Genomic DNA, 10172 nt, shown 5'->3' with positions numbered 1-10172 from the left:
TGAGAATTTCAGAATTTTTTAGGAGTTCTCTTCATGATTCTAAATAAAATTAAAAAATGTAATTCTTTAAAAATAAATTAAAAATATAAATTCATTTTATTACAATTCAATTAAATTCTTTTAATTCATTTAAGAGATAATAAATTTCGCACAAAAAAAATAAATGTATTTTTTCATATTTCACATGATTAATATTTGAACAATTTTTATTATTTAAAAACTGCAAAATTATTAGTTGTTATATATATTACTTTCAAATTTCCAATCTTGGGATTTGTATAGTTTATTTCAAAATTGAAACAAAAAACGCAACGTTTTCATAGTAAATTGCAATTACACACCTTTTAAAATAACTATCTATTTGAGCACGTTATCAAATCAGATTTTTACATAGCTATCATATTATAGGATATTTATGTTATTGATGCTAGAAAGCAGTATCACTTCGACAAACATGTTTTCAAAAATCATTATATTAAAATTTAAATTATGATATGAAATTGATAATATGAATCCCATTGAATTTCGTTGCGAAATATTCAAGCAAATTACTGTCTGGATTGTTACCATACTTATAATATGAATAAATAATATGAATAAATTTGACACAGAAAATTTTGATAGAAATTCTCTGATTGTTTTGTGAAAAGATAAGATATGAGATGATGAGCTTTTACATTCTAATGAAATACTTTTTTCTTTGTAAATCTACAGCAACGTTCGACTTGCAATAATTATATGCTACGCCGGCTTAAATCTACCAGTTCTTAACTACAGACAATACCACTGTATACTTCATAGAGCTGGGCAAAACTGGTTCACACATTTCAATTACAGAGTGAACCTCATGACGCACTGGATTATCGCAGTCCATCAATTAACAAAGATGCTGAATAGCATCAATATCTCGCGTACGTCTATCACTGCATTGAATCATGATCAATGAATTCTTGGTAGTTTAGAGGCATCCAGGCATCGCGCGATTACACAATGTTTAACAATATTCGGAACATGTTGAAATTTTCATACCCAGCTTTTGATGCTTAATCCAATCCATAATGAATTTCAATTCGTTTTCGTGCGTAGAGATAACGAGGCAGCATTCAGATATTTCGTACACTTAAAAATATTTTAATATCATCTCCTCCGTTATTTCGACATCATTTGTTGAAATATTGGAAGTAAATTGATTCCTAGACGGATTTCGATTAGCAAGTGTGAACTTATGCATGCAAGTGATTATGTTCGTTACCATAGTTGGTAAAAATAGCAAACAAATCATGTTTATACTTATTTTCAATGAAAAAATAGATATACATAGATATATATCTATATAATACATATTTGTTCAAAATTAGAATTTAAACATTTAACATCAAATTATTATAACATTTTATTTTTAAACTGCTTATTTTTCTATAAAATATAAACTAAAAAGAATTAGATTTATTATATTTTATCAACTAATCTAAGAAAAATTTAATAAATTTCATTGCAATAAAAGCCCAATATTTCGGAATCCAGCAATAACTTTGTAATTACAAATACAAAAATATAAGAACTGTAAGTCATTGAAACCGTTATTAAAAATGACATTCAAAAAAATGATCCCTACAACGGCCTAAGTAATGAATCAAATGCTTATTTTTCATCAAATCATATATAAATTCAAGTTGTATCCAACTTTGATCGTGAACAAGTTTCCTAACTTATTTCCATAATCGACTAAAGCTGAAATACTTTACGTTTCTTGATATCACACAGATAGTACCGTTATTCTGGTATGATCACATTCACGATGTATGTCAGATATTCGCACGATGATAATCAAAACCGTCTTATAGTCTCATTCTGTTCAAAAGGACTCGAAATTTTTCATAAAAGCGTGAATTCTAATCGTCAAAGACATATCTTTTTCCCTCTCCTCTGTCTGCGATGTCTTTTGTTACTTTGTAACTTCTCTCTATTGAATAAAGTTCTATCTATTTACATCAAAGCTCTTGGTCGCGCGCCGACACAGCTGAGTATCAGCTGGCTATCACGAGAGCACGGGAGCGACTTCAGTCGCGTCCTTGCAGTCTTGAATGGATAATTGAGCGATCTCGCTCATCATCTCCTCCTGAGTCTCCTTCTTTAGTATCGTATATCCCTGTTGTACGTGTTCCTCATTCTCGCACATCGCTTTATTATTGGTCGGCCTTACCTGGCCGTTTGCCTTTTTCTTACCAGATTCCTCACCGGATGCACTTGGATTAATTTTGAATACAGTCTTGATAATGCTATTCATCGTCGGCTGTGAGCGCTTTGGACTCTCCAAAGAATTATGCTTATCACCTTTGGTCGCTGGCGCTCTTCGTGCTCGTGCATTGCTTCTGACAGATTTATTGGTATTCTTCTGAACAGTCAATTGTTGTATGGCTGGCACTTCCGTCTCCTTCGTTTCCATCAAAGGCATCTTACAGGATTCTGGTTTTACAGAATTCTTATCTTCACATGATGATGTTTCATTGACAGTACACATGAGTTCTGGACTACAAACATCTTCTTTCTCTGGTTGGGCATATTCAACTATGACTTCATCATTTTTCTTAACAGTCTCATCTAAATCTGTCACCAGAACAATTTTCAGTTCCTCTAATTTTTCTGCTGGGGTTTTATTGCTCTCCACATTAGTTGTATCTTGCCGTTCCGTCGGCATCTCCCTCTGAAGAACTTTAACAGGACTCTTCGGTTTTGTGGAAGATTGATCGTCTTTATTTTGGCAATTGGTACAAGAAGTGTGTGTTGGTGAATTTGTCTGTCTCTTAGTAGCGTTGTTTTTCTGAGCTACTCCCATATGCGGTCTACCTCTATGAGCATTGTTTTGTACATTAAACAAACCAGATTGCTCAACATACTGCGATTGTACATTGTGGAAATATATTTGTGACTGTTGTAGTTGTGGTTGCTGTTTTATCCGACGCATATCATTGTGCATAGCATCTATATCCATGTGCAACGGCGGCGGTGTCAGCTGCTGCTGCTGCTGCTGCTGCTGCTGCTGTTGTTGTTGTTGCTGTTGATAAACATATGTATGAAGAGGCCTCACCGAGTACGAAGGATCAATAGTTGGGGTGGTATTTGGGGCTGGTCCATATGGCAGATTCGAATTCGGATGCATATACTTTGTATTCATATACTGCGGCCACGTTTGTCTGGGTTGAAATTGATGCTGTGCGGCAATAATATTTTGTACAACTTGACCGTCTCTGCCGCGCTCGCTATAGCTGTCAATTCCATTAAGCATGATACGACGATCGCGAAGGTTATGCTGCTGCGTTCCAATAGGTCCGGATATGAAAATAGGCTCGTTCTTAGAAATTACTGGACTCTGAGGCTGATGTCCATAGTTCTCATAATGCATATTTTCGTTGTTCATAGTTCTACCATAGGCGACGCTCGAGTGATACTGCGGCGGTTGCGGTATATATTCTTGCTGCTGTTGCTGTTCTGGATATTGAGGAAATTGTGACATCGGAGGTTGAACGTCGATCCAAGTTTCCTGCTGTGGCGGACGCTGCTCGTTGTCGCGTATAGCTAGCACTGCGTTCCAAACCTCCTTCAGCTCACCCGTAATATCACGATCTTTCAGTATTGTGTAATTACGATTGAATACTATTCCTGGGTTCATTGTCTCTATGAAGTCTAATAGTGTGTCAATAAACCACGTACGTTTCTGTTAGAGAATAACAGTATACATGTGATAAAAATCGCAGATGATACAAACGTTCAGTCAAAAAATTAATAATAAGGAATAATTATTAATACAGACTTTACAAATTAAAAATGTCTTATTTACCTGTACATCCTGAGCATTCTTGCCACTCATCCGTAGAACTTCTGGATTAACAATTACTGCAAACACTATTGCTTCCGTCTTTGTGCGAGGTGGTGGCAATCTCATACCTCCATAGAGTGGTATAGGCTGCGTAGATCTACGAGGCATTTGAACTTTGTCCCAAGACAATATGTTTACATAACACGGAGCCATAGTGCCCTGTACCAAAAGAATTGACATTTATATAATACACCATTGATTCCTACAAGTTATGTAATAAATTACTCTTGCAGTAACAGAATTGCTATCACAACAATACAATACCTGTATGAAATCTTGTATACACATGTGTGGCTGTGGTGGATTTTTAAAAATTCGCGCTCCATTGCGCGACTTTATTCTGGGCACACTACTCTCTGTCATTTTGCAACTGAAAATTAATCGATTCAATAGCAAAGGCTCTACATACGTAATTCAATGTGTACTACCAAAATGTGCATTCTTTTTGCATACAAATCTCTTCGGAATTAGCGATGTTTGCAACGGACAGGAAAACGGCAATCGGCGCTTGCCTTTCAAAATCGTATACAATTTGTGTAGATCAAAGTTTCGGTCCTAAAAGCAACGTGCGGGAGTCTAAAAATGATCGACTGATTTTCGAAATCGTTTAGACATCAGCACAGTTACACGTACAGAATTCACACCCTGTCGAAAGCACCCTAGGTATCGAGGACTCCCGTCTCACGAGTCCCGCGTAGCGATAAGCGATACCGCGTGCGCAAGGTAGATCCCAAAAAAAAAACGGAGTTATCAATGTAAAAACACTTCGCTGCCAATATGGCGCGGCGAGCAGTCGAAGTCGCTTCACGTTATGACAGATACGGACCGCACAAAACTCCGTGATGCCCGCGAGCACTATGCCGCACGGCTCCGGCGAGACAAGTCTATGAGTAATTATGTAACGCGACAATGGGAGACGAAGGACAAATCCGTGAGAGCCGGATCCCCAAACTATCGAGGTCGCCCGAGACACGGCACACGGCCAAGGTTACACGCGCCCCGTCAACATAACCTGTCGATACCGCGGAGCAGCTACCGCGCCATCGAGATGCGGGGGAGAAGTAGCGGAGAATCACGCGAGCGGATCACGTCGCTCGTTTTTTCCAGTGGGAACTTACCCCGATGACGATGTTTCACTCGCGAGAAAACAACCTCGAGCAGTCGCTAACCTGACGGCGACGCATACCCAAGGAAGAGACACCGATTCAAAGCATTCGGAGAAGACGAGCCATCGTCCCTTTTGTTTATTATCTTCCCGGGAACTGCACGGCGACACTTCACGCCCTCCTCGCGGCTGCCGTGCGAACCTTCGTCGCCCCTCGTTTCAACCCAACATAGCACGCGTGCGTGAACGTACTCTCCTGTCTCTCCTCCGCCGAAAGAAGCAGAAGGAGCAGAGAGAACCTAAAGACCCCACGCACACGATGGTAGCGTTCCGAAATTCACCACAACGTTCCACTAGAGTCCCTAGAAGTAGAGAGTCTGGACATCTGTTCCTAAAATGTCGGTGATGATTATGTCAGTGTATGTACATACGTGAGCTTTATGTGTGTGTATGTTTATCGTTGGTGCACTTGAACGTAGGACTGTTCGTGTTGCTGCCCTTTTTGAATTAATTTCTTTGTCGTCTCTCTCTTTTTTACGATCGAATAGATGGGTGTTTACGATAACTAATCGGATCTCGGATTGGATTGAACAATGGTACTTAACGTAGGTATAGAAAATTTCCCTAGGCTAATCGGATTGACGATTGCTGTCTCAAATGTAATCCGATTGATGACGAAGCGTGGAGACCGAGAAGCATGCTTGAAAAGTCTCTTTATTTTTTTAAATAATAACACAAAAAACCAAAGATAAAGTTAAAAAGAATGATTTGAATTTAGATTTATTGTAATTTTTTTGTCTAAACACTGGATTTCGTTTAAATTTCTGTTTGTAAAAATTAATTAATTAATTCTAAAGTTTGTGGTTATATCGGAAACAAATCAAAATTAATAAAACAATTATTAATTATTAGGTACATATTAAAGCATATAATATTTCAAGCATATCATATAGAATTCCTGTTTATTATAAACTCAGTAAAAATAACTTTGAAATTATTCAACTACATTATACATTAATCAATATTAATTTATATGTTAAAAATCAATAATGTCTTTGAAAATGTTTTTTTTATTCTTTTCCAGATCGTAAATAAACTTCAACTCCAAGAATAAATAAAAATTACTGGAAAATGGATTGACATGAAAAGGGCATTATTGAACATTATCAATTTGTGCTAACTTAAAATTTGTAAAATCTGCTATTCTTTGTTAGTTGTTCATTAGAGAGTAATAATATAAGAACGGAATGTACATAAATAAAATTAAAATAATTGTATGCATATATGATGCGTCTATTCCATTTTTATATTATTACTCTCTAATAAACAACTAATAAAGAAAAGTAGATTTTACAAATTTTAAGTTAGCACAAATTGATATTGTTCAATAATGCCCTCTTCATATAAATCCATTTTCCAGTAATTTTTATTTATTCATGGAATTGCAGTTTATTTACGATTTGGAAAAGAATAAAAAGAACATTTTTAAAAACATTATTGATTTTTAACATATAAATTAATATTGATTAATGTATAATGTAGTTGAATAATTTCAAAGTTATTTTTACTGAGTTTATAATAAACAGGAATTCTATATGATATGCTTGAAATATTATTTGCTTTAATATGTACCTAATAATTAATAATTGTTTTATTAATTTTGATTTGTTTCCGATATAACCACAAACTTTAGAATAGATTAATTAATTTTTACAAACAGAAATTTAAACGAAATCCAGTGTTTAGACAAAAAAAATTACAATAAATCTAAATTCAAATCATTCTTTTTAACTTAATCTTTGATTTTTTGTGTTATTATTTAAAAAAATAAAGAGACTTACTTTTCAAGCATGCTTCTCGGTCTCCACGCTTTCGTCATCAATCGGATTACATTTGAGACAGCAATCGTCAATCCGATTAGCCTAGGGAAATTTTCTATACTTACGTTGAGTACCATTGTTCAATCCAATCCGAGATCCGATTAGTTATCGTAAACACCCTATATTTATCTCATCTGGGGATCGATCATGAAACTTTTTCCCTAAGGCGGAAACGTGAAAAATGAAAAATTTCTCCATTAACTTCAATGGTAAAGATTTTCACTTTTCACGTTTCCGCCCTAGGGAAAAAGTTTCATAATCGATCCTCTCAAGTGCAAAAATTTTTAGGGATTTCAAGCAACTCGAACAGACCTCGTGTTTATATGCTGTTATCGCATTGGCTAAAGAGGATTAAACAGGGATCCGTATTGGTGCTGCCATTTTAGGTGCACAATCACGTGATCCAATCACGTGGAATCCCGAGATGTCCAGACTCTGTACTTCTAGGGACTCTACGTTCCACCGCACTGCAGCGCTACTACCGTACTACGCAGTCTATACGCACTACTACGCCGCTGCGTCGCTGCGTCGGTGCGCTGCGTCGCCATTCGGCTATCTTCGCTACCGCTCGTCAACGGTCGTCAAGCCGACACTGTTGGCCGCTGCCGCTACGTCGCCATCATTGCTGCTGCCGCCGCCGCTGCCGCCGCTACCAGTGCTGCCACTACCATACCCATGTTTATTTCTGCTTCACCGCGACGATCGAACGTTGCGTGTTGGGTGTTTATGTTTCGAATTTGATTGTGCGACGAGGAATGCCGAATGTGAGATAGCAGACAATCGTTTTGGTACGTAATGGACGGTGATCGCACTCATTCGTGATATTTCTAGGCTTCGTGCTGCTTGTCGTGACACTTCTCTTGTTTTCGCGCGAATCCATTCGACCACATTCGACTAGATGCTTCATCCGCGTAGTCTGCGTTTACTTTTCGCGCTCGCATCGCTTGTAAACATCATTTGTCCTCGTTTAATATCTATAAACAAGAAGGATAAGACGATGTTTATAATTGCTTATAACGCGTGAGCGTTCGAAAAAAACGCACTCGCAGTGTCGCGAATGTCGAATGAGTTCTGCTAATCGGGCGTTCCGTACCTTTCGCGTTTTTCGAGTGCAAATTGTGCGTAGATACGATGTCGAAAGGATCGTGTGTAGTGGCGGACGGTGTGGTAACCGTTGTATCTATGCATTTATTTAAACAGCTTTCGTCCTCTCGTCTAGAATTCTATCATTTTGCATCAGGTTTCTTGAGCTTTCTATCGTTTTCTATCGCTTTTTTTTTTATCGGGGCATTTGACGGCTAACTGTGGCCTGGAATGGCACGTAAAACCGACGTGGCGCTTAACGTGTTAATACTTGTTGCGTCGCAAGCTGCATTTTCGCGCGCGTTTCTCGCGTTTATGATGGAATGTTATCTCGCACAATATCGGAAAAAAGCCGAATACAGTTTTGGGCATTCACTAATGTGCAATTTCAGGAGAGCAGTAGAATTGTCAGCAGAATTTCGGCGAGAAGACGACATACGTCGGAGTAACTTGGTAAGTAATTAATATTATTTTATTAATTGACATTTCTGCATTTTGGCGTTCGTATTTTTACAATGTGAACGTGAAAACAAAAATATATCTTTATTTTCTATTTTTCATAAAATTTATGTAATGTTATTTTATATGTAAAAAGAATGATGACGAGATTACGATTACATGAAATTAGCTTATGATTACATGAAATATATTCATATATTTATTTTATTAATATAGTAATTTCTTTAATACAAAAGTTTTAAATTAAGAAAATGGTTAAAATATTACTTAATATATTTTATTGTGTGTTCTTTCAGAAACAAAGGAAATATAATTTAGTATGTAAAAATATTTTATCACATATTTCTAAAGTAATATGGTAGTTTAATAAACAATATTTTATTTATATTTATGATTTATATCTATTATATTTTCAGAATCAATCAGAAAGAAAATGCAGCAGCAACGACAACTGGTGAGTGAATTAATTGACAATTTACTTAATAGCAAAATCAGTCATTTGCACCATAATAAAATTTGAAATAGCAAAGTTAAATGTAAAAGCAGATAAATATTTTAAATTATTACATACCTAATAATAAAACTGTCACATTATTTAACAGGGCAGCATTCCATTTGATCGTATTGCGATTGACTACAGCCATTCACAGAGGTCGGTGCCTAGAGTTTTTCCACTGTTCAAGCACTGTGAGTGGCTGGTGGTCACAACGCAGTCAAAAAACTCACCCATTTAACAGAAAATATGTATCTTTTTATTATTACATTTGATTATAGTATGCCACTGTATTTAAATAATTTATATGAAGCAGCCTTAATGTGTACTAATCTGGTTGTAGTGAGAGTGACTAAATTTATCATGTGTAATAAATTGAAGATATCCATATAAAGAAAACAGAAATATCCATTTAAGAATGTTTTGAGCTTTTCATTACAATACAACTTAAAAATTATCAAAAACTTAAAAACAACAAGTTTTTTAGAATTATGTTTTTTTCCTAATTAATAACAAAACATTTTTATCGTAAATATTCAAATCTTGGCTGTTAAATCAGCTGTAAAGAACAGAATAAGAAAAGATTTGATTTATGCTATGAAAATGATTATTTTGTTATAGTTTTAAATGAATAATTTTTAAACGAATAGATAAATCAAATTTTACTTTTACACGAATATTTATATATTAAAGTATGTGTAAAAAAAATTAACTTAATTCGTAATGCTATTTCTTTATTAAAAAGTTAATAAGGACTATAGAAAATAGTTTTACATATGATTTATGAGTAACAAAAAATAATTTTTAAACTATTACCATTATTAAAAGTAATTTTTAAACCATTTTTAAAAAGGATTTTGCTCAAATTTTATACAGATATTCAGACGTAATAATAGAACAATTTATGAAATTTTTATATTTTTTGGTGATATTTTAATGTGTGATATATTCTTAAAGTATGAAAATGTTTTCAATTTGAAATATAATATAATTTTGTAGAAAATTTTACTGAGCTGGTGGAATACACATTTTTTATCAGTTTTATCAAAATTTGAATTATGCTAACAACTGTACTCAAGATTTTTGTAATTTTTTTAATTTCCGAATCCTTTAAACGTCTTGAAAATGCGCCTCTTACTGAGAAACTTTTTTTTAATTTTGATTAAACATAATTTCAGTTTTTTGGTAATTACACCTGCTTTACCACGAATATAGATTTTTTTTATCAGCATTGACAATTTGTCGTTGGGTTCTGATTCGCGTTCTACTTATTAT

At 35.0% G+C, this 10172-nt stretch overlaps 1 protein-coding gene across 3 annotated transcripts; it reads right to left on the bottom strand.

Moving 5' to 3' along the window:
* Positions 1–615: 615 nt before the first annotated feature.
* On the bottom strand, positions 616–5231 carry LOC105201204 (probable basic-leucine zipper transcription factor Q). Of its 3 annotated transcripts, XM_039449044.1 has the most exons (5): positions 4511–5231; positions 4331–4432; positions 4142–4247; positions 3839–4036; positions 616–3715 (listed from the first exon to the last, which is right to left on the bottom strand). In XM_039449044.1, the coding sequence occupies exons 3-5, from the start codon at positions 4238–4240 to the stop codon at positions 2039–2041; spliced, it is 1974 nt and encodes a 657-aa protein (XP_039304978.1). In that variant the 5' UTR covers positions 4241–4247; positions 4331–4432; positions 4511–5231; the 3' UTR covers positions 616–2038. The 3 variants fall into 3 exon arrangements, with proteins under 3 accessions (XP_039304978.1, XP_039304974.1, XP_011167448.1); XM_039449040.1 differs by having other exon boundaries at positions 4331–5231; XM_011169146.3 differs by lacking the exon at positions 4331–4432 and having other exon boundaries at positions 4996–5231.
* Between the last annotated feature and the right edge of the window lie 4941 nt (positions 5232–10172).

The sequence above is a fragment of the Solenopsis invicta genome, chromosome 1 (genome assembly GCF_016802725.1).
Source record: "Solenopsis invicta isolate M01_SB chromosome 1, UNIL_Sinv_3.0, whole genome shotgun sequence".
Classification (NCBI taxonomy): domain Eukaryota; kingdom Metazoa; phylum Arthropoda; class Insecta; order Hymenoptera; family Formicidae; genus Solenopsis; species Solenopsis invicta.
Note: the sequence above shows the minus strand (reverse complement) of the source record. Positions and strands in the feature narration are given on the sequence as shown.